We start from the raw sequence: 25,916 nt of genomic DNA, 5'->3' as shown, positions 1-25,916 counted from the left end.
TATGTGTAGCCGGTTTTACCAAAACTGTTAAATTTGAGGACACACTTAACCACTTTACGACCGCCCACATTGACACTACTGCGGCAATGTGGCACGATCCCGTCCTGCGACGTAGACCTACATCACTGGACTCCTCCCCCTGTAGGCGGCTCTCGTGCGCCGCCGAAGGCGCGCTCCCGCTGTTTTCATTCACAGCGGGAGTCGGGCCAGGGGAGGAATGGCGGCGATCGCCACTGCTCTTCCCCGATCGTCAGGGATCTAGTGTGGAGATCCGCCCACTTGTGTAAACACAAGCGGGCGGATCTCCTAAGTGACAGGCAGGGTCAGATAGCATGGTTCAGCATAGCTGAACATGCGATCTGTCCTTGTGTCACTCAGTCACCTCCCCCAACACACATCAGTAAGCACCAGGCATACATTAACCCCTCCCTCTCCAATAAAATTAACCCCTTCCCTGCCAGTGTCATTTTTACAGTAACAGTGCATATTTATAGCACTGATTATTGCAGTAATGTCACTGGTACCCCCAAAAGTGTCAAAAATGTCAGTCAAGGGTCCGATCTGTCTGCCGCAATGTCGCAGTCCTGCAAAAAAATCGCAGATCGCCGCCATTACGCGTTAAAAAAAAAACAACAAAAATGACAGAAATCTTTCCCTTAGTAAACGCAATAACTTTTGCGCAAACCAATCAAAATACACTTATTGTGATTTTTTCTTTTACCAAGCATAGGTAGCAGAAAACAAATTGGCCAAAAATTTAAAAAAATTTTGATTTTTACATTTTTTTGGGGGGGAATTTCATATAAAAAAATGTTAAAAATATTATTTTTTCAAAATAAACGCTCGCTCTTTTTTTGTTTATAGCACAAAAAGTAAAAATTGCACAGGTGATCAAATACCACCAAAAGAAAGCTCTGTTTGTGGGAAAAAAAGGACGTAAATTTAGTTTGGGTACGGCGTCGCATGACCGCGCAATTGTCAGTTAAATTCGCACAGCGCCGAATCGCAAAAAGTGGCCTGGACGTAAGACAGCAAAATCCTCCGGTGGTAAAGTGGTTAAACAATTCATTCCTTTGTTTCCATCAAATCAGGCTGGCTCTTGAAATATAAAGTTAATTGTAGATCTAAAGGAGATTGTACAATCAGATTGTATACTTTGTATGGTCACCCTAACCCTTCACTACTCCATCAAAAATAAAGAAAAAATGTTTTGCCTTTACACTAAAGGCTTGTACACACTAAAAATCAGGTGAGAATTTTCGTCCAAAGAACTTTCGTACGATTTTGTGTGCACACAACTTTCGACAGCCGATTCCGACTTTTCGTACCAAAATTCCCAAATGGACTAACTCCAAAATTTTTCTCGTAAGGGAACAGAACAAACTATTTTAGTTTATTGTGTACTGTTTTCGTAGGATGTTCGTACAAGAAAAATCAGAAAAGAAAGACTGCGCATGATCAGAAACATTGAGGCCCTGTTCACACCTGAGCGGTTTTCAGCTCCTAAAACGCTCATCTCTGAAGTCTCAAAACGCCCAACAAGTAAAATCCCATTCATTTCAATGGCCCCTGTTCACATATGAGCGTTTTGTCGCCTGAAGCAAAACGCCTGAAGCTCAAAAAAGTACATGAGCTACTTCTTTGGCAGATTACAAGGGTTTTTGTTAGATGTCAATGCCTGCCTCCAAACACTTGCAAAAAACGCCAAAAAAAAGAGGTTTGTCGTACGAGAATTTTCGTTCATTGGTTTTCGATTTGCTGTGAAACAATGAGGAAAATCGGACAATCGTTTGCCCGATATTCTTATAGTGTGTACCCCACTTTAGGGTCAATGGCTGAGAGCGCTGGCCGGTGTGTCCTGTCGAGGGGACGCCGCCCCCCTGTCAGAACACAATAGCTCAGCAGAGGAGATTTCTGTATTCACATGGCATAGTTGGTACAATGGCTCCTCCTGAGCTCTTCAGTTTTTTTTCGTTTAGCCCACTGGGTTGATAATAGTGTGTACCAGGCTTAACAGCTGTTACATGCTACCCCATATCCAAAAGACCTGCTCTGATAGCAAGGGCTCCAGTACTAGTGTGGAGTGTAAATAATTATATATTTGAAAGGGGGTGAGTTATGTGCCCGGAATGGTCGAAGTGTTCATATTTCTTTAACGGCTAAAAAGCTGAAGCTCTAAGCCTACCACTAACCTAACATAGACTCTAAACTAAGCCCCAACACTGGCTAACCTTTTCTCTGCTGCATACTCTGTGTTTCATGCACCGGAGGAAAATACCCTATGTGAGATAGTCTAGGTCAGCAGATGCCAACCAGTGGTCCACGGGAAATTTTTGGTGGTCCCCAGGGGTTCTGCTGCAAAATAACATTGTGGCAGATGTATACCGCCCAATGTTGTTTCCAGTGTTGTCCGCAATGCGCGCTGACAGTCAATACTGTCAGCGCACATTGATACCCGATGCCTCCTCTGTAGTTCCGGCTTTTGTGAACTCAGAGGGAGGCGCCGGGAGTAGTGTAAAGAGTGGGAGTTGAAGAAGGAGGGGACTTCCAATGGCAGAGCTTATCACAAACTGTGGGAAGGGGCACGGAGCTCTAGCACATGGCTGGATAAGGAGGTAAGATCCAGAGATGAGTCTGTGTAATGCCTCGTACACACGATCAGATAATTGTGCGAAAAAAATAGATATCGAATTGCTGATCGCATGATAATCTGATCGTTAGTACACAGCTTTCGACAAACATGAAAACTTTTGTCGTACGATAGCCTAGGGAACGACAATCATTTAATCAGTACAGTATGTGTTCGCTAAAAATTCATAGACAAAGACCACGCATAATCAGAAACATGAAAATAACCTGGAAAAAGCCTGGCTGCCATTGTTTTTGTTTTGCACCATCCAATACGTAGCTACACAACCAGGAAGCTTTTTCAGAATGCATCAAAGTCGGACCAAAGTAGTGCAGGGACTACTTTGAAGTCTTTGCAACCTGACGTCGCACAGATATGAACGGTACTCATTGGAAATCATGGAGTACGACTTTCACTTGTCATGCAACTTTGCAGTCCCAAATCTCAGGATAAGTCACACAAGTGCGAAAGGGGCCTCACCCAGAGTAATTGGTATATATGTGCACTGTAACAAACTTCAAAAGAGATTTCTGTTTATGGGATGTTTCTTTATTGCGAAGCCCAACTCAGACCAAAACTTTTAGTTTTTGTGTGAAGCAGTAAAAGGCTAAGACTACAGTCTGTATCCACATTGGATGAGGGTGTCAGAGAGACAGGAAGTAATGAAAAATCTGTCCAATGGGATTGCAGACAGCAATTAAACACATTTTATTAGCGAGAGGAAAGGATAGATCCCCTGTTAATGCATCCTTTTCTATGTATACAGTATCTTACAAAAGTGAGTACACCCCTCACATTTTTATAAATATTTTATTGTATCTTTTCATGTGACAACACTGAAGAAATAACATTTTGCTACAATGTAAAGTAGTGAGTGTACAGCTTGTATAACAGTGTAAATTTGCTGTCTCCTCATAATAACTCAACACACAGCCATTAATGATTAAACTGCTGGCAACAAAAGTGAGTACACCCCTAAGTTAAAATGTCAAATTGGGCCCAAAGTGTGAATATATTCTGTGCCTACCATTATTATCCAGCACTGCCTTTACCCTCTTTGGCATGGAGTTCACCAGAGCTTCACAGGTTGCCACTGAAGTCCCCTTCCCCTCCTCCATGACGACATCACAGAGCTGGTGGATGTTAGAGACCTTGCGCTCCTCCATCTTCCATTTGAGGATGCCCCACAGATGCTCAATAGGGTTTAGGTCTGGAGACATGCTTGGCCAGTCCATCACCTTTACCCTCAGCTTGTTTAGCAAAACAGTGGTCGTCTTGGAGGTGTGTTTGGGGTCGGTATCATGTTGGAATACTGCCCTGTGGCCCAGTCTCTGAAGGGAGGGGGTCATGCTCTGCTTCAGTATGTCACAGTACATGTTGGCATTCATGGTTCCCTCAATGAACTGTGGCTCCCCAGTGCCGGCAGCACGGTGATTTCCCCTGTAAGAGCTGCCGCCCCACAATATATATGCATACGTGGGCTGGTCGGCAAGTGGTTAAAGAAAAATGGACTTAAACTTTACTGGTGTAGAGAGGACCCACACATAAAATGTAAAAAAACATACCAAAAAGTTTGTTATAGATCTTAGTTAAAAAGACATATACGTAGATAAAAAATATACATAACCAGGTCCCAGGGAGTTGGAACCTGCAAAGCAAGCCAGCAAGAGCTATTCAGTTCCCATATTTTCCATAGGTGCACCAAGAGATCAAAAGGTTGCCGTGTTTCGCAATCTTTGCTTCTTCAGGACCTTGTATTCTTGGGCATTACAACAAGCAGCCTGGCTAAAACAAATATACATAGTAAATATACAGAATTTACTGTAAATAAGTAATACGTTATAATCAACATTAATGTGATAGATATCAAAGATTTCTGTTTGATACATATGTATGCAAAAATCAAAAGACTTAGATATTGCTACTGGATGGAGGTAAAAGGCAGCAGGTGGGCAATGGAAGCACTTTGGAGCAGGGCCCTATCAGAGCACTGATGTCAATCCAATCCAAAAGAAAGAGGTATATATTTTCTCCTGTGGCTAAACCAACCAAAAAAAAACAACAAAGTAATAATAATGATGATGAGGTGCGCCCTAATGGTAGCAATATTTAAAGCATAACTCCACTTTTGTTGAGAAAAAACATTCCCCTCTGGGCGATCTGTGTAAATTACAAGGACTATAACAAACTTTGTTGCAGATTCCTACCTTTTGTTATTCTGAAAAAATCACTGCTTGTTCCTCCAGTGCTGAGTGGGTCTAATGAGAGTGGTTTCATAATTATCTATTAGCTGTGGCAGCTGCAGGGCTCTAATGAGGAAATCTGCTGGACCTGCATCCCTTTAGATGTGTTCCTATTGGGAGTATCACTTTTGTATCAGGGGAAGCCTGAAATCGGACTTGTATCTTAGGCAGACTTCTGGGAAAATTGGAGAGCCAATCACACAAGCAGGAAATGACGTTTCTGGGGTGTGGTCAGAATACATTCTGTGTACAGAACCTCTCCAGGTAGCCATATTGCATTGCATTTTCAGAAAATTACAGCAGCTGCAGATTGAAAAGGAAAGGTCATTTTTAATAACATTCAATCACAATATGACTTGTGTTGCAATGGTGTACGCTATATTATTTTTTCTTTGTTTGCTATTTTTTTCCCCACGAAAGTGGAGTTACCCTTTAAGTCTTTTAACTTAGCCAACTAATACGGCATGCATCAAACAGAAATCTTTAATCTGTAAAGAGTGGACCAAAATCCCTCCTGAGATGTGTGCAAACCTGGTCACCAACTACAAGAAACGTCTTACCTCTGTGCTTGCCAAGAAGGATTTCTCCACCAAGTACTAAGTCATGTATTGCTTGGGGATCAAATACATTTTTTACTCACTGAACTGCAACTGAATGTATAACATTTGTGTCAGGATTTTTCTGGATTTTTGGTTGTTATTCTGTCTCTATCATTTAAAATACACGTATGATAAAAATTATAGACCCTTCATTTCTTTGTAAGTGGCCAAACTTACAAAATCTACAGGGGATCAAATTATTATTATTATTTATTATTATTATTAATAATAATAATGATTATTTTTATTTTCCCCACTATAAGTGTGATGAGGCCCTTATGAAGAACTTAACCGGTTGCCAACCACACGCCGTGTATTTACTGCGGTAGTGTGGCTCCACCAGGCAAACCGATGTAGGGCTACGTCGGTCACGAGCAGGGAGCTAGGGGGCGAGCACGCCCCCACTCGGCAGCGGGGAAGCCGATGCACAGGTCAGGGGGCTCCGATTGCCACCTGACACCTGCGATCGTTCCCCGCTGAGCGAGAAGGACGGTCGGCTGTTGTAAACACAGCTGACTGTTCTTCTCCCTGGAATGATCATAGAGCCCCTGTGATCCCTCTATGTAGAAAAACAGGTCTCTATGGTCATTTCAGAAGCCACCCCCCCCCCACAGTTAGAATCACTCCTCTAGGCTCACATTTAACCCCTTGATCACCTACAATGTTAACCCCTTCCCTGCCAGTGTCATTATTACAGTAACAGTGCATATTTGTAGCACTGATTACTGTAGTAATGTCACTGGTCCCCCCAAAAGTGTCAAAAATGTCAGTTAGGGGTCCGATCTGTCCGCTGCAATGTCGCAGCCCGCTAAAAATCACAGATCGCCGCCATTACTAGTAAAAAACAAAAAAAAAAAAAAACAATAAAAATGACATAAGTCTTTCCCTTAGTTAGTAGACGCTATAACTTTTGCGCAAACCAATCAAAATATGCTTGTTACGATTTTTCTTTACCAAAAATATGTAGCAGAAAACCAACTGGCCTAAAATGGCCTAAAATGTTAAAACATTTTGATATTTAATTTTTTTTTTTTTTTTTTTTGAGAATGTGAAAAATATTGTTTGTTTTTTCAGAATTGTCGCTCTTTTTTTGTTTTATAGCGCAAAAAATAAAAATCGCACAGGTGATCAAATACCACCAAAAGAAAGTTCTATTTGTGGGAAAAAAAGGACATCAATTTTAAGTACAGCGTCGCACGACCGCGCAATTGTCCGTTAAAGTAGCGCAGTGCCGAATTGCAAAATATGGCCTGGTCATCAAGGGGGAAAATCTTCCCGTCCAGAAGCAGTCCAGAAGTGGTTAAAGAACAATAATCTATGTACACAGTATATGTCTGCTGAAATTTTTCGACACTCATTTTTTACTCTGGTACTTTCTGTATTCTTTTATTTATCTATTTATTTCATGTAGTATTCACATTGCTCCTGCACACTATAGCTGATGTTTTCAGTGAGGCTGACAATGGCAATGCCCGCACTGGCTACTGAAATGAGAGATCTTGTTTACTGTCTGCAGGGTCAGTAAATGGCATAGTGGATAGAATAGAAAAAAAAATGATAATCCCAGTTGAGATGTTTACGGCCCCCCCAAGGCTTCATGCACACAGAGGATTAAAAACACATCTGTTGGAGGTGGTTGACGTGTTTTCCTGCCTCTAAACGCCCCTCTATGTTAGCCTATGTGTCCTTGCACACATAGGTGTTTACAGTTGTTTAGAAGTGGGAAAAAAAAAACCATCATGTGCGTGTTCAGAACAGCTTTTTGGCTGAATAAAATGCTAGACGTGCCTAAAGGTATGTTTCTCTTATGTCCTCCGACAGTCGCCGCCCACTCATACAGTCTTCACTTATGGGGTATTGACTTCATCTCCACAGGAGTTTCTAGGCATAAGACTTGTAAAAGAACAATTAATCTACATATTCACACCCATGGGGGCTGTCCTTCTAGTCCAATACCCCCCTGCAATAGCCATCCCAATTCAGTTTGTCTTCTGCCTAGCTTAGGAGTGGATAGGCTTCCCTGTGCTGAGGCTACAGTCTCAGCCTTCCTCTTTTTTCTTTTATGATTTATTTTCAAAGATGTCTTTTTTCTTTACATTGCTAGCTGTTTATTTTATCAGCACTAGTTAGTGGATCTTCGGATGAAGATGGCGTTTGCGGAGCTGCTTTGCGCATCCTGTGTGCATGAGGCCTAAATGCAAATTTAAATCTTATAAAGAAGGCACCAATCTATGGTAGCTCTGAATATAACTGCTGCCCCTTTAAAGCGGAGTTCCGTCCTCAGGGGTCAATTTTAACTAGAAATACCCCCCGGGGACAGTCAGGGATAGTACATTCCATAATGGATAGCCTCTGAACTGTCCCGGGTCGCACTTACCTGTAAGAAGAAATACTTACCTTGAAAAGTTCTTCTCCAGCGCTGCCATCTCAGGTGTGGGCAGCTTCCGTGACGTCGGAGTCCCACAATGCACTGCACCGGCCCCGCTCGTCACTTCCGGTGCAGCGCGGCATCCCTGCAAAGCTTCTGGGCATGCCCAGAAGCTGTTTAGCAGGGAATGCCGCACCTGCACCGGAAGTGACGAGCGGGGCCGGTGCAGGCGCATTGACTCCTGGGAGCGATGACGTTCAGCTCCCAGGAATCATTGCAAGCCGGAAGTGACGGCGCGAGCCGCGGCCGCAGAGGGAGGAAGTGGAAGGAAGGTGAGTATATTTTCTTCTATAATCAGGTAAGTGACCAAAAAAAATAAATCGCCAGTATCCATTTCCTTTTCAGGTTGCACTCAGCAAGCGGATGGCCCAAAATCGATTTTTTCGATTTTGAGGCCGGAACTCCGCTTTAAGTATGAATAACACAAAAAATATTTAAAACTGGTAAAGTCAGGCGCAGTTATTAGCAAAGAACAAACATTTACCATACTGCGTTCCCCCAAAGAAATATGAATGTTATATACTAATCAATATCTCAAAAAAGATTAAAAAAAACTAGTACCAATATAAAATATACAATGGGGAACATGCAAATTGAAATATTACATTTATAAGTTACTTAATCAAAATATTGTGGAAAAAAAATTGTTGCAATAAAATCTCCTTTAAAATACATGTTTAGTGTCAGTATGTTCCATAAGAGCCCATTCACATTGCCGCGACTTGTCAGGCGACTTGTCAGCCTGACAAGTCGCGGTCCATTGAGTAGTACAGGACCCGTTCTAATAGGAGCGACACAAGTCACTCCGACTTAGAAAAATGGTCCTGTACTACTTTGGGGCGACCTCGGAGCGACATGCATAGACTGCCATTATGTGAAGTCCCTGCAAGTTGCGCCGAAGTCGCGGTGCACAGCGGTGCACGCGACTTCACAGGTCGCCCCCCGAAGTCGTGTCACTTCAGTGTGAACCGGCTCTAAAAGTTGAGAAATTATTATTATAAAATAATTGGACATATAAATGCTGTAAACCAGAAAAAGCTAAAGCACACAATCCAGCTCACTATGAGGTGATAGCAGTCTTTATGACATCCACCGTGCTGTATAGAAAAAATGTATTCGTGTTTAAAGTTTTAATTTTTTTTTCTGGTTTACAGCACTTATACAGTATCTCACAAAAGTGAGTACACCCCTCACATTTTTGTAAATATTTTATTAAATCTTTTCATGTGACAACACCGAAGAAATTACACTTTGCTACAATGTAAAGTAGTGAGTGTACAGCTTGTATAACTGTAAAATTGCTGTCCCCTCAAAATAACTCAACACACAGCCATTCATGTCTAAATCACTAGTAACAAAAGTGACACCCCTAAGGTAAAATATCCAAATTGGCCCAAAGTGTCAATATTTTGGGTGGCCACCATTATTTTCCAGTATTGCCTTAACCCTCTTGGGTTCACCAGAGCTTCACAGGTTACCACTGAAGTCCCCTTCCCCTCCTCCATGACGACATCACGGAGCTGGTGGATGTTAGAGACCTTGCGCTCCTCCATCTTCCATTTGAGGATGCCACACAGATGCTCAATAGGGTTTAGGTCTGGAGAGATGCTTGGCCAGTCCATCACCTTTACCCTCAGCTTCTTTAGCAAGGCAGTGGTTGTCTTGGAGGTGTTTTTGGGATCGTTATCATGTTGGAATACTGCCCTGTGGTTCAGTCTCCGAAGGGAGGGGATCATGCTCTGCTTCAGTATGTCACAGTACATGTTGGCATTCATGGTTCCCTCAATGAACTTTAGCTCCCCAGTGCCGGCAGCACTCATGCAGCCCCAGACCATGACACTCCCACCACCATGCTTGACTGTAGGCAAGACACACTGGTCTTTGTACTCCTCACCTGGTTGCCGCCACACACGCTTGACACCATCTGAACCAAATAAGTTTATCTTGGTATCATCAAACCACAGGACATGGTTCCAGCAATCCATGTCCTTAGTCTGCTTGTCTTCAGCAAACTGTTTGCAGGCTTTCTTGTGCATCATCTTTAGAAGAGGCTTCCTTCTAGGGCGACAGCCATGCAGACCATATTGATGCAGTGTGCGGTGTATGGTCTGAGCACTGACAGGCTGACCCCCACCCCTTCAACCTGTGCAACAATGCTGGCAGCACTCATACGTCTATTTCCCAAAGACTTTGGTTTGCATGAAAGCAAAGCATCTATAAACTACGGGATGTATTCATGGAATTTTTATTTTTTTAAATTGTTTTTACTAGTAATGGCGGCAATCGGCGATTTTTAGCAGGACTGCAACATTACCGTGGACAAATCTGACACTAAAGCTGGCCATACACTAGCCGAAATATCGGGCAAACTCATTTTCGAAAAATCAGCCATGAGAGCAGATGATCGTGCCATCATGTAATGACCGAATTGCGAACGATAAATCGTTCAATGGATATACAGTAAATAAATCCATTTTTCATTCAGTTTGTCACATATGCCTAGTGCAAACAGGTCAGCCAAGAAACACATTAACCTTTCAATTTATCGTTCATTTATCGTTTGGTCGGCGGATTTTCAAAACTGTTCCTTTGATTTTTCGGCTCTGAAAAGTTAAAAACGATTTTCTATTTGTGCCCATTAAGTGGACGAAAAACAAACGATCGGACCAAATGACAGATTTTCGAACGATCTTTCGACTAGTGTATGGCCAGCATTAGTGACAGTTTTTGGGGACTAGTGACACCAATACAGTGATCAGTGCTAGCTAAAAAAAACAAAAAAAACCACTGTCACTGTACTAATGACAATGACAGGGAAGGGGTTACCTTTAGGGGCGATCAAAGGGTTAAATGTGTTAGTGCTTTCTGTGTGTGGGGGTGCTTTGACTGGGGGAAGACAGAGATCCGGGTTCCTGCTTAGCAGAAACACAAAACCCCCTTTTTTCCCTTTTCACAGTTTACAAAGGCAGACCGCCGTTCTGCCTCTCCTAAGAACGATTGCTGTGTGCCAGCCAACATTGGGTCCACCAGACCCACTGATTGGTTCCCGCTGTGTCCAATCACAGTGGTAGCTGCTCCCTGGTGGTACGCGAGTGCGCGCTCCCTAGACCCGCTGCAAGAAATCATGTACAGGTATGTGATTTCGCACAGGAGGGCCGCCCTGCCATATTATATCTGCGTGGGGCAGTCTGGAAGGGGTTAAGGGCTGTGTATTGCAACTCTAAGACACCCAAAGGGGAACCAAGGCAGCATAACTCAATGCCCCTGTGATTTGGGTCAGATATGAATCATATATGCTACACTGAAATAAATATGTTTAGTACGTTACATCATGCAGCCCATTCAAAATTAAATGCACCAAAACACGTGTGCATTACCGCAACACAATAGTGTAAATGGGCCCTTAAAGGCACGGAAGGGACATGTGTACATGTGGAGGAAGCAGGTAATCATAGTACAATGGGTGAGCGCTGAGCTCTCATACAGCTGTTTATACAAGAGATAAAATCCTCTATGTTTCTACAAATGCACGGTAATAGGTGACGTGGGTGCACACACAACAACAGATGTCTCTGGATACTGAGAATCAGGGCAAACGTGCTTACAGCATAGGTAAGATTCTGAAAGCAAGAATTTGCCTTTTTTTTATACAGGACAGTAGCACATCACAAGGCGGGAGGCTGATCTGGGTCAATGGCTTATCTGTGTTAGACATTTGTGAACACAGCCAAGAACTGCACAGGCACCAGGATTGACATGACTGTGTCATCTCTGAGCTGGCCTCTCAGTCCAGGAAGTAAATGGCCATTCTGGATGATGCCTGAACATAGATGGTGCTGTGCTTCTGGAGAGAAAAGCATGAAGGCATTGTCAGAAGTAGTTCTGTCATTTCTGTGAGAGGTAATACATATCTGGTTTTGTTACATTGCACATTACTTAGCATGCTGCATTTCACATGAGAACATACTGTATATTTGATTCCAGCTCTTGTTTAAGCTATGTGAACAATCTTTGCTGATTTAGTTTACTATAAAATAGTAAATGAAAAGTTTCTAAGCTTACTTTTTAAAGTTCCAAAAAGAGGGGCACATTTTTTTCATACCAGGAAAAATCACTCCCAGGGTCTATGCTCACTACTTTTCTCCTGCTTAGCATTTTACTTACTACTAAATTCCACTTCCGCTTATTACTTTGGATTTCCAGAATCCGTGCACACCAGATAAAAATTTCAAATTAGACTGACCTTTTTATGTTTAGGTGTAGTACTACTGTACCAAATTTAATTGTTGCATTTTTTAAAATCAGTTTTGCCCTAATATGTGTGTGACTGTGTTGGGAAAAGTGTAAGCTCCTTTACTGCAGAGACTGATGTGGTTAGCTCAGTATTCTCTGTACAGCACCGTGGAATATGTCAGAGCTATATAAATGTATAATAATATTAGTGTGACTGTTGTGGGACATTAGAGTTTAAGCTCTTCTGAGGCAGAGACTGATGTGACTGGCTCAGTATTCTCGGTACAGTACCGTGGAATATGTCAGAGCTATTTAAATGAATAATAATGTGACTGGGTTGGGACATTAAAGTGTAAGCTCCTCTGGTGCAGAGACTGATGTGACTGGCTCAGTGTTCTCTGTATAGTGCAGAATATGTCAGAGCTAAACAACTTTTTTCAGTAAACTTGTTGGGTGCTGAATGCTTTTTATATCTTTTGACAGTTTAGACAGCAACTGACAAATGGCGGCCTAATCAGTTTGTTGGTCACCTGTGCCCCCAATTCAGGGCTTGAGTCCTGCAGGAATGCATAGGAACGGCGTTCCTGTACTTTTTGCTAAGCAGGAACGCCGTTCCCATTAGCAGCCGTGTCCTGGTGCCCCCCCCCCCCCCCAACAGAATCCTCGCGCCACCTTCTGCTCTGGTCGGTAAGCCCAGATTGCGGGTTCCCGACCTGCCATCCCAGAGTATCAGTGTGAAGGAACTGAAGGAACGGAGCCGACACTAGAGGAAGAGGAGCCAAATCTTCCTGTATAGCGCTGGCTCCTGTCACAGGCGGAATGATGCCAAATGTACTCCGTCTGTGACAGGGCACAGGAGCGATACAAGAAGCAGTGGCTCTGCTCTCTACTGCAGACACGTGCTTCCTCCAGCGCAGCTCCTGTCACACTGATGGTCAGGAACCAGCCAGCAGTACCAGCCAGCAGTACTCGCCAGCAGTACCAGCCAGCAGTACCAGCCAGCAATACAAGCCAGCAGTACCAACCAGCAGTACCTGCCAGCAATACAAGCCAGCAGTACCCACCGGCAATACAAGCCAGCAATACCCACAAGCAGTACCAGCCAGCAGTACCCGCCAGCAATACAAGCCAGGAATACCAGCCAGCAGTACCTACCAGCAGTACCAGCCAGCAGTACCCCCCAGCAGTACTCGCCAGCAATACAAGCCAGTATTACCGACCAACAGTACAAGCCAACAGTACCCGTCAGAAATTCCCACCAGCAGTACAAGCCAGCACTACCCATCAACAGTACCTGCCAGCAGTACCAGCCTGCAGTACCAGCCAGTAGTACCCACCAACAGTCCCTGCCAGCAGTAGCCACCAACAGTCCCCACCAGCAGTACCAGCCAGCAGTACCTGCCAGAAATTTCCACCAGCAGTACCAGCCAGCAGTACCCACCAACAGTAGCCGCCAGCAGTACCCACCAGCAGTACCAGCCAGCAGTACCCACCAACAGTACCCGCCAGCAGTACCCGCTAGCAGTACCAGCCAGCAGTACCCACCAACAGTACCCGCCAGCAGTACCCACAAGCAGTACCAGCCAGCAGTACCAGCCAGCAATAACTGCCAGCAGTAACCACCAGAAGTACCAGCCAGCAGTACCCACCAGCAGTACCAGCCAGCAGTTCCTCCACCAGTAGTACCCACCAGCAGTACCAGCCAGCAGCACCCACCAGCAGTTTCCACCAGCAGCACCAGCCAGCAGTACCAACCAGCATTACCAGCCAGCAATACAAGCCAGCAGTACCAGCCAGCAGTACCAGCCAGCAGTTCCCCTACCAGCTGTACCAGCCAGCAGTGCCCACCAGTAGTACCCGCCAGCAGTACCCGCCAGCAGTACCAGCCAGCAGTACCAGCCAGCAATACCCACCAGCAGTACCAGCCAGCAATTCTCCCACCAGCAGTACCCACCAGCAGGTATCCACCAGCAGTACCAGTCAACAGTACCCGCCAGCAGTACCAACCAGCAGCACTAGCCAGCAGTACCCACCAGCAGTACCAGCCAACAATACAAACCAGCAGTACCAGCCAGAAGGTGTCACCAGCAGTACCCACCAGCAATACAAGCCAGCAGTACCAGCCAGCAGTTCCCCCACCAGCAGTACCTGCCAGCTGTACCAGCCAGCAGTACCCACCAGCAGTATCCGCCAGCAGTACCAGCCAGCCGTACCAGTCAGAAGTACCCGCCAGCAGTTCCAGCCAGCAGTACCAGCCCTGGAGGACAGCCAGCAGCAACCACCAGCCATACCTGCCTGGGGGACAGGAGCAGCCAGCGATACCTGCAGTAATCCTAAAGAAGTGAAGATTGAGGCCAGTTGAGGTGCAGGTAAACTGCAGTGCATCCGTGTGAAAGCAGCCTTAGGCCCCTTTTACACGAACGGTCCGATTGGGTCCGATCTGGTCCGCCTGTCTGTTTTTCAGGTGGAACTATTTGGACCCTCCATTCACCTTTATAGAGTGGCAGATATAAAAACTGTCCGTTTACACCCGCCTATTTCCAATCCAATCCACTTAAAAAAACAGAAGGAGACCTGTCCCCTTCTGTCTGGGTGGATCGGAGGGCCCATAGAGTAGAGCAGGTCACGTCCGTGTCTGCTCTGCATATGCTGAGTGGATACGGACCTATCATCTGCCCGCTCCTCTCATTGAGGCCTGGGACTGGTTACCAAGTCACTAAAGTGGCCCTCGCTCCTCAAAAGGTATATAGATATACATACACATACACACTTTTTATTTTTGAGGTGGTGTGGGGGGGGGGGTCTTGGGTGAGTTCCCACACTTTTTTCCCAGGACTTGACCCCTGCCCCAATTTATAGTATGTGTTTCTCGATTTGCACCAATCTCTGGCCTCCTGGCTTTTCTGTATGTTCTGAAAGCAGGAAATGTTTGTTTTCATTTTAGCTTCTGGCAGTGATGTCACAGACACGCCTGGTCACATCTGCAGCACTACAGGGGTTAATGGGTACAATTTGGATGCGAAGGGCCTTTTAAGCTAATTGATTCAACCCATCTTCTCTATCTGCCCCCCCCCATTTCCTCATTATCTATACAGTCTCCAAGGTCGCATAATGACCATCGCACTATGCTGCATTCAGACAGCGCCATGGCAACCCAGACGTCAGAGATGCTGGGCGTGTTGCATGAGAAGCACAGCGCAGGACAGATTTTCCCCAGAATAGAAGTCTGTTCTGTCTCTAAGTCGATTGTGCAACATGGCCTTCTTACAGCAAATGATATCACTCCCATCACAAACACATAAACCAAGGAGTTCATTTCTTGTGTGTCTTTCCTATTAATACTGAATATTAAATCCCAGTGTCCAACTGTACATCCAGAGACACTGGTTTGTAGCCCTAAACCATCCTAACTATAGTAATTTATCCAACTGTACATCCACAACTGCTTGTTTATAGCCCCAAAAACACTTAAATTATAGAACTATTTATTCAACTGTGCATCAAAAGCCACTGATTTATAGACTAGATACAGCCTAAATATAGATCCATTTATCTAACTGTCCATCTAGAGCTGCTGGTTTATAGCCCCTTCACAAAACAAATATTGAGCCATTTATCTGTTCATGGTTACCATTAGTTGTTTTTTTTTTTTCAAATGTATTTAAGAATAAATCATGAAAATACACAATTATTAATTATTTTCATGTTTCTTCCCTCTTCTATCATCAAATTCTCATTCTCGCTATCTACTCATCCTCCCTTTCTTCAATATTTTCTGTTCCTTTGTATCCTTCTCTGATGGCCTCTGTCCTTTTTTTTTTTTTTTACCATAAATCCACCCATTCTCCGATGTCCTCTATCTTTGTCCCTATCTTTGTTATCTCCACTCCACCCATTCTTCAATGTTCTCTATCTTTGTCCCTATCACCAACCATTCTCCAATGTCTTCTCTCCTTGTCCTCATCCCCACCCATGCTCCAATGTCCTCTCTCCTTGTCCTCGTCCCCACCCATGCTCCAATGTCCTCTCTCCTTGTCCTCATCCCCACCCATGCTCCAATGTCCTCTCTCTTTGTCCTCATCCCCACCCATGCTCCAATGTCCTCTCTCTTTGTCCTCATCTCCACCCATTCTCCAATTTCTTCTCACTTTATCCTTATCCCCACCCATTCTGCAATGTCCTCTCTCCTTGTCCCCATCCCCACCCATTCTCCAATGTCCTCTCTCTTTGTCCTCATCCCCACCCATTCTCCAATGTCCTCTCTCTTTGTCCTCATCCCCACCCATTCTCCAATGTCCTCTCTCTTTGTCCTCATCTCCACCCATTCTCCAATGTCCTCTCTCTTTGTCCTCATCTCCACCCATTCTCCAATGTCCTCTCTCTTTGTCCTCATCTCCACCCATTCTCCAATTTCTTCTCACTTTATCCTTATCCCCACCCATTCTGCAATGTCCTCTCTCCTTGTCCCCATCCCCACCCATTCTCCAATGTCCTCTCTCTTTATCCTCATCCCCATCCATTCTCCAATGTCTTCTCTCTTTATCCTCATCCCCATCCATTCTCCAATGTCTTCTCTCCTTGTCCTCATCCCAACCCATTCTCCAATGGCCTCCCTCCTTGTCCTCATTCCCACCCATTCTCAAATTTCTTCTCACTTTATCCTTATCCCCACCCATTCTGCAATGTCCTCTCTCCTTGTCCCCATCCCCACCCATTCTCAAATGTCTTCTCTCTTTATCCTCATCCCCATCCATTCTCCAATGTCTTCTCTCCTTGTCCTCATCCCAACCCATTCTCCAATGGCCTCCCTCCTTGTCCTCATTCCCACCCATTCCCCAATGTCCTCTCTTCTTGTTCTAATCCCCTCCCATTCTCCAATGTGTTCTTTCCTTGTCCTCATCCCTACCCATTTTCTAATGTTCTCTCTCCTTGTCCTCATCCCCACCTATTTTCTAATGTCCTCCCTCTTTGTCTTTATCCCCACCCATTCTCCAATGTCCTCTTTCCTTGTCCTAATTTCCATCCAATGCCCCTTCCCTCCATGTCCTGATATCCACTTGCTTGCTGTGGTTTTCTCCCATTCCTTCATTTCTACTCTCTGATATCCTCTCTCTATTTCCTTTTTTCTCACCCATTCTCTGATGCCCTCTCTCTATTTCTTTCTTTCTTTAATTTTCTGATGTCATCTCTCCATTTTCCAATGACCTATTTTCCTCTTTGTCCTCCTCTCGATTAATTTTCTAATATCCTCATCCTAAACAACCTACAACATCCTTTCTCTCGGTGTCCACATGTAACTCTTCCTCCAATGTCCTCCTCATCTGTACCTTTGTCACTTCCTCTGTCATCATCTTTCTCAGGCTCCTCAAGTATCGTCTGAAGATGGTGTTTGCTCATGGAATGGATGCACGGAGATCTCATCCCCTTCTACCCACCATTCTCTATCTGATGCCAAATAACAGTGTAACCACCTGCCCCATGTCAGCTGGAGAGCCATGGATTCCTGGGATTTTTAAAGATGGCACTACAGGAAAGAGGAATAGTACAGTCCCAGGTCAGCTACTCCTTCCTGGTGAAATAGCAGCAGCTGGTCTAGCCTTTGGCCTTATATGGATCTTGTCTGTTTTTGGCAATGCTTTGGTGTGTCTTGTCATCCATCGAAGTCGACGGACTCAGTCAACGACAAATTATTTTGTTGTCTCTCTAGCATGTGCGGACCTACTTCTCAGCTTGGGCAGTGCCCCGTTTACATTGGTACAAGTCAGCTCTGGTCGGTGGGCATTGGGCAGTGCCATGTGCAAGCTGGCACGATATTTTCACTACTTGACCCCTGGAGTACAGATTTATGTTCTCCTGTCTATCTGTCTTGACCGTTTCTACACCATCTTGTATCCTTTAAGTTTCAAAGTCTCAAGAGAAAAAGCCAAAAGGATGATTGTGGCTTCATGGATTTTTGATGCTGCCTTCGTCTTACCAGCTTTCTTCTTTTATGACAGCGTAGACGAGCACTGCAACTTTTTTCCTCCCCCATCCTGGGATGGTGCAGTTTATGGAGTGGCCCACCTCTTAGTGGGCTTCCTTGTGCCATCAGCCCTAATAATTCTCTTTTACCATAAGGTGGTTAAATATATTTGGCGCATCGGCACAGACAGGCTTAGTGTCAGACGGACCATGAACATTGTGCCCAGGACCAAAGTCAAAACTATCAAAATGTTCCTCATGCTCAATACCATCTTCTTGGTGTCCTGGCTGCCGTTTTATGTGGTGCAGCTGTGGCACCCAGATGAGAGCGACCGGCGGCAGTGCTGCCTGGCATACTTGGTGGTCTCCTGGCTCTCTTTTGGATCCTCGGCTGCCAAACCGACACTGTACTCTGTATACAACGCCAATTTCAGGAGAGGCATGAAAGAGACTTTTTGCATGTCTTCCATGAAGTGTTATCGGAGCAACGCCTATACTATCACCACTTGCTCCCGCGTGGCTAAAAGGAATTATGTTGGCATCTGCGAAATGCCCATCCCGGGCAAAACGACCATAAAGGACACAGTATACGACTCCTTTGACCGTGAAGCCAAGGAGAAAAAACTAGCCTGGCCAATCGACTCCAATCCTCCAAATACTTTTGTGTGATTGGATGCTGCACAATAAAAATGTAAAACATAGAACTATAGTTTACTGGACACACTACCAATACATGGCAAAAGCCTCTGCCTAAAGGGGTTTGTTTTAAAGACTCAAGGCTTTTTGTCACTCCTGTTTAGTTGGAAACAGACCAACTTTCGCAACAAGACTATATCAGGATTAGATTTTGTAAAGGAAATAAATAAATGAAGCAATATTTATTTTGTTGGAATCCCTAACACAACTAGGACTCCAAGGGATAGTCTGAATTTCTATTGTGTAAATAAAATGTGCAATTTTAGGGAGGGACTTCAAGTTTTGCTCTGACATTTCAGAAAGTCAGCACTTTGCTTTAAATCGCCCGTTACAATGTTGCATTTTTTTTGTTATAGATTGTTTTAAAATGTATTTGTTTTTCTGGACAACAATTTCTGAAAGAGACACTAAGTGCCGGGTCACACTTGTGAGGCTGCGCTGATTGCATGTAATTCGGAGCGCACTGCTACTTCATTACATGCGATTTGATGTGCGGATGCGAGTTCAGCCATACACTTTTTATGGCTGAATACGCAGCGCATCCGCAGCAAACTCGCACATGAGGCATTTTTTGAGCCGCCTCAGAATCGGATCGCACAGTGGTTCACACTTGTGCGATCCGATTCTGTGCGAACTTGCAGATCGCACTGCGATATGAGGTCAAACTGGGGGTGTCGTTAACATTTAATTGACACCCCCTGCGTATCGCATATGGCAGTGTGAACTGCCAGATGTGCGGATGCGATGCGGGATCACGCTGCATATTCGCAGCGTTCCCGCATCGCATAAATGTGTGAACCGAGCTTAAACCATAAGAATATTAATAGAAAAGAGTTAATAATGTATCAATCCATTTGAAATTTATATTTAGGACTCATGCCTCATTTAGGCCTGAATGTTATCAAAACGCCAGTAGAAACCTGGAGCTGTAGAAAGAGTTTTTCAGCTTTTTTGCAGTAGCGTTTTTAAGCTTTTTTCAGCTGTAGTGGTTTTTTTTTTTTTTTTTTTTAGCAAAACTATACTCCCACAAAATCTTATGGCTCAAAAACGTTGATAAACCCAGAATAGCCACGTTTTTCTGCGTTTTTTTTAGCGTTTTTAAGCTCTTATCAGCGTTCGAGCGGTTTTTACAGCTGAAAAATGCCTCTTAAAACCCACTATTTCTGGGGGGTTTTTTTCCAAAGAGAAAACTGCTGATAACAGCCTATGTGTTCATGGACACATAAGATAACATGCTGGAAAGTTTTACTAGCTGTAGAAAAAAATGCCTGATGCCAAAAACAGCTGCTGTAAAAACGTCCCGTGTGCATGAGGCCTTAAACGAGAAGTCCAGCTTTTAAACTAATTTACATAGTCCGTGTAAACTGGCCCAAGCCAAGCTGGCCCAAACAAACTATGTCTCTCCCTAAGCTGTCAGCCCGCTGCATGTGTGGTAATTCTGTATGTAGCTGCGTCTACATACAGTATACTGCACTGTGCTCTGGGTACGAGCTCAGACTTCATAGAGCACAGATGAGTCTAGAGTCTAGTCTACAGCAGCGGCGCTCAGTCAATCACAGTGAGCGGTGTATTCTATTAGTGAATACAAAGCCTCCTCTGATTGGCTGAGTCAGAGAGAAGGGCCATCTGAGCCGGTGTAACGTGAGAATTACCTACCCCGTGAGAAAAACCTACCCTCGTCATTTCCAGCCAGGAAGAGCTGAGCAGCGCAGCAGTGCGCATGCTCACAGACCCGGATACCTATAGGAACAGATGAGGAGCTGTGTAGTGCGCATGCGCACTAGCATGAATTGATGAGGGTGTCCGTGAAAAAAACCTACCCACGCGGCGGGTACATTAAAACAGCTGGGCTACAATACGAGTAATCTCCGCTCCTGGCCCTGTGACTTCCCTCATCTTGGCTAGTAAATATAAAAGCGGCTGGCGGGTCCGTGAATTATGTTTTCATACACCCGCCGCCGCTTTTATATTTACTTGCCGAGATGAGGGAAGTCACAGGGACAGGAGCGGAGATGACTCATATTGTAGCCCAGCTGTTTTAATGTACCCGCCGCGTTACACACACTGAGGGTGAACCGGAAGTGACGAGGGTAGGTTTTTCTCACGGGTAGGTAATTCTCACGGAACACCGGAAGTCAAAACCAGGTACCCACTCCCCCCAAAAAAGTGCCAAATGTGGCAGTGGAGGGTGCAAACCCTTTTGGGTGGAGCTCCGCTTTAACCTTTTCTATGTGTCCTAAGGACCCTTTATTTAGTAGGAAGTAAGATGTCCCTGTGAGTGCACATCCGTGTCATCCCAAGGTATGATAGTAAGTGGCAACCTCAGCCTGGACTCCAGCCAGGCCACGCCCCTAACACACCCCTCGGAGCTTAGCCATGGGGATCTGACGACACTTGTCACCAAAATTTGGATAGATGGGTAATCTTCCAATGGGGAAAACTTTCTGATGACAACCAAGAGGGAGTTGTGTCTTTGGGACAGGAAGACAAAAAGTGAACGGAAACTGCCCCAGTAGGGACACAAAGAAACGCTACCTAAACTATGCTTTGGCTTTACATACACTTAACGTTATATAGATGGAGTCCAGTGGGCTGAATTACTCACTAGATGTTTTTCCACCATTACTCTGACTTTGTTCTTGCCAAGTGTTGAAATGTTCCTGCCCCCTTAGGGTGTTCCAACTCTAGCTACATTCTCTATCATTTAAAAAGAAAGAAATCCCAAGGGGAAAGTGGGAGCCCCTGATAATGGGCACACAAGGCCACATTTTTGGGTAGCTGGCAGGAAAGCAAAAAACTATTATGGGGATATCTCACCACAGGTGTCATTCAGAGGTGCAAGTAGCCGGATCATACACCACCTATTACTGACATATTGCTTTTATGCAAATTTAACTTTTTAAAAAAGCCCAAAACCTGTTACAGCACAAATTTCCTCTTTTCTACAATTCGATTAACATCTTGTCTAATTATGGCTTTACCAAACAACCCTTGCTTATATATTTTTTTTTTTACAGATGATGGCCTGCAGATTGGGAGCATTATTGTGTCTTATGGACATTTCTACAGCTGTTTTTGGCTTCAGACATTTTTTTCTTCAGCCAGTAAACTCCCCAGCATGTTATCCTATGTGTCCATGCACACATAGGCTGTTATCTGCAGTTTTTGGCAGGGGTGTTTTCTCACTGGAAAAAAAAAACTAGTGGGTTTTGAGAGGAGTTTTTAAACTGTAAAAACCCTATAACTCAGATAAAAGCTTAAATATCCTGTGAACATGCCAAAAAATGCGGCTATTCTGCGTTTATCAGAATTTTTGAGCCATAAGCTTTTGTGGGAGTATAGTTTTGCTAGAAAAAAACTAAAAAATGCTACAGCTGAAAAATGCTGAAAAACACTACTACAAAAATTCTGAAAACTCCTTCTACAGCTACAGCTTTCTACTTGCGTCTTGAAAAATCCCTAAGGCCTTACTGGATGTTATCGATAGGGTCTCATTGTGATAATTTGTGTCTACACAATAGTGAGATTTCCTGCAGTAGTTTGTGTCTCTGCCCCTCCCACAATAGTGAGATTTCCTGCAGTAGTTTGTGTCTCTGCCCCTCCCACAAAAGTGAGATTTCCTGCAGTAGTTTGTGTCTCTGCCCCTCCCACAATGGGGAGATTTCCTGCAGTAGTTTGTGTCTCTGCACCTCCCACAATTCTTAGATTTCCCTGCAGTAGGTTTGTCTCCGCCACCCCACAATGGTGAGATTTTCCTGAAGTAGTTTGTGTCTCCACCCCTCCCACAATGGTGAGATTTCCCTACAGTAGTTTGTTTCTCCCACAATGGTGAGATTTGCCGGCAGAAAATGGGTAAACTGATACTAAATCCAGATACCTGCTCCCACATGGGTAGGTAAGGTGCACAAACAGCCACATGTATATACAGGGCTTTAATCCCTACATTTTTAAAAAAAAAATTCCCCTAGGTCACATGATCCCTGTCCCAATGTTCATCTCAGCATGATCTCCCTTCGAGACTATTCAGAATGGAGTATGCTGTCAGTCAGGCATGTGCTCTGTCCTTTAGGCCCGGTGTAACGTGAGAATTACCTACCCCGTGAGAAAAACCTACCCCTTGTCTCTTCCGGCCAGGAACAGCTGAGCAGCGCAGCAGTGCGCATGCTCACAGCCCCGGATACCTAATGGAAGAGCTGAGGATCAGACTAGTGCGCATGCGCACTAGTCTGAAACGATCTCGGTGTCCGTTAAAAAAACCTACCGACGCGGCGGTGACATAAAACAGCTGTGCTGCACTATGAGTCATCTCCGCTCCTGTCCCGGTCACTTCCCTGATCTTGGCTAGTAAATATAAAAGCGGCTGGCGGCTCTGTGATTTATCTTTTCATACAGCCGCCGCCGCTTTTATATTTAGTAGCCGAGAGCAGGGAAGTGACCGGGACAGGAGCGGAGATGACTCATAGTGCAGCACGGCTGTTTTAATGTAACTGCTCGCGTTACACAGACTGCCGTGAACCGGAAGTGACGGGGGTAGGTTTTTCTCACGGGTAGGTAATTCTCACGGAACACCGGGGGTCTCCAAACTTTTTAAACAAAGGGCCAGTTTATTATCCTTCAGACTTTAGAGAGGCCGGACTGTGGCCAGTGGGATTAGAATGTCCTGGCATCTGTAACAACGCCCCATCACTGGTATTAGTGGGAGGAATAGTGTCCCATCATTGGTGTCAGTGGAAGGAATAGTTCCCCATCATTGGCGTCATTGGGAGGAATAGTATCCCATCATTGATGTCAGTGAGGGGAATAGTATCCCCATCATTGATGTCAGTGGGAGGAATAGTTCCCCATCATTGATGTCAGTGGGAGGAATAGTATCTCCATCATTGGTGTCAGCGGGAGGAATAGTATCCCCATACTTGGCACCAGTGGAAGGAATAGTTCCCCATCATTGGCGTCAGTGGGAGTAATAGTTCCCTATCATTGGCATCAGTGGGAGGAATAGTATCCCCATCATTGGTGTCAGTGGGAGGAATAGTATCCCATCATTGGTGTCAGTGGGAGGAATAGTTCCCCATCATTGGTGTCACTGGGAGCAATAGTTCCCCATCATTGGTGTCAGTGGGAGGAATAGTATCCCCATCATTGGCATCAGTGGAAGGAATAGTTCCCCATCATTGGCATCAGTGGAAGGAGTAGTTCCCCATCATTGGCATCAGTGGGAGGAATAGTATCCCCATCATTGATGTCATTGGGAGGAAAAGTACCACCATCATTGGCGTCAGTGGGAGGAATAGTATCCCCATCATTGGCGTCAGTGGGAGGAATAGTACCACCATCATTGGCGTCAGTGGGAGGAATAGTACCACCATCATTGGTGTCAGTGGGAGGAATAGTACCCTATCTTTAGTGTTAATGGCAGGAATAGTCCCCCAAGGGCCTGATAAAGGCAGGCAAAGGGCCATATCCAGCCCCCGGGCTGCAGTTTGGAGACCATTGCTTGATCAGATGTTTAACTGACTGCAGACTCTGCTTAGGATGGAGGGGGAGGGAGTGTTATAGGTAGGATCGCAGCAGGATCAAATGATAATTTGGTTAGGACATGTAAGAAAAGGTCCAGATACACAATCCTTTAGCTATTACACTCCTTCCTCTTCCATATAATTTAAAGAAGGATCTGCAGTCAGTCATACATCTAATCCACCAAGGTGGCAGAGTAAATGCTCAACTGACAGTGCACTCCATTCTGAATGGCCTGGAAGGAAGGGCATGGATTAGCTAAAACGATGTCACATAATATGTGACATGCTGCTATTTAACTCCGCCCCAACCCAGGCCATGCTGCGGGGAACAAATACAGAGATCATGGCCTAGTAAGTAAGCCGTGCATAGTAATTCTTGGCTTACTTTGTTAAAGGGGGAGCATGTGCACTGTGGTGGCAATGATCTGGAGACTCTTTTAATACAGGAAACATTTATAATAAAATGGGCACAAAAAGTTAAAGAGGAGCTCCAGGCTCCCCCCCAAAAAAATGAAAAGTCAGCAGCTACAAACACTGTACTGCTGACTTTTTATATTTGGGCATTTACCTGTCCAGGCATCCAGCAGTGTCCTCACCTGAAACAATTCTTTAATCGGCTATCGGGTGCTGGCGCTGCCATCTTGACTAAGGGAAACCAGCAGTGAAGCCTTCCGGCACTGCTGGTTTCCTACTGCGATTGCGCAAGGCACGCTGCGCTTTGGTAATTGGCCGCAGTCTTCTGGGACCTGTGAAGTGTCCCAGAAGGCTGAAAGGGAAGGGGGGCTGAACTTCTGTCTCAGTTTGCCGTGGAAATGGGAGCTGGTACCTGTCAAAACCAAGTACCCGCCCAAAGGGTGCTAAATGTAGCTTTTTGGGTGGAGCTCTGCTTTAAAAAATGTAATCAATGTAAAAAATGTAATCTGACGTCAGTTGCGAAGGTCATGTGATCACCATGCTGGCTGCTCTTCCCCTCCCTCTGTGGCCCTGGATTGGAGGAGGAGAGGGGCCGGGAGTCACGTGACGGGCCTGAAGATCTCTGAAAAAGGTATTTAGCGGCTTTGTTTTTTATTACTAATAGCAGCAGAAGGGAGGCAGAGACGGCTCACACAGACATAGGAGCTGAGAGGCGGGGGGAGGACATTAGCAGATGACAGAGGCATGTAAACTGACCACGGTGATCAGGGCTCAGCAGCCACGATTACCTTGGTCAGCACATGAGGGGGACACAGAAACAGGCAGGATCAACCAGGTCTTTTACAGTTTACCGTGGGACAGTGTAGACAGCACAACCACTGTGCTGTTTAAACTGCTATGAGGGAACAGCAGCTCTTTACTTTCTTTTTTTTTTTTTTTTTAGGGTTACAGCCACATACACACACACATATATTTTGGTAGGCGCATAGTAGTCTTTTAATTTGCAGCTATCTATGGATATCACCAACTGGATGGCACTATTTCCCAGCCTACAAAATCAAGCTCCAGCCCACAAAACAGCAGCCTCAAATAAAAATTCTGTGCATGTACACTTTCAAGTAAATCTAAACACAAATTTGAACTCTGCAACTTTCATTAAAATCATACTTTTCATGGGGGTTCTTGTTCTCAAACTTT

General features: G+C 44.8%; 1 protein-coding gene and 1 long non-coding RNA gene across 2 annotated transcripts in view; one reads left to right on the top strand and one right to left on the bottom strand.

Annotated features, from left to right (window-relative positions):
- Positions 1-18,842, top strand: part of GPR19 (G protein-coupled receptor 19) — a 32,896-nt gene extending 14,054 nt beyond the window's left edge. Inside the window, exon 2 of the mRNA XM_082252742.1 lies at positions 17,493-18,842. Within this exon, the coding sequence (XP_082108868.1) occupies positions 17,515-18,762 (1,248 nt within the window). The 5' untranslated portion in view covers positions 17,493-17,514 and the 3' untranslated portion in view covers positions 18,763-18,842. The remainder of the gene's footprint in view (positions 1-17,492) is intronic.
- Positions 1-25,916, bottom strand: part of LOC309554153 — a 476,173-nt gene that overhangs the window by 49,106 nt on the left and 401,151 nt on the right. The window lies entirely within an intron of this gene.

Source organism: Pelophylax lessonae, assembly GCF_965119305.1.
Source record: "Pelophylax lessonae genome assembly, chromosome: 4".
NCBI classification, from domain to species: Eukaryota; Metazoa; Chordata; class Amphibia; order Anura; family Ranidae; genus Pelophylax; species Pelophylax lessonae.
Note: the sequence above shows the minus strand (reverse complement) of the source record. Positions and strands in the feature narration are given on the sequence as shown.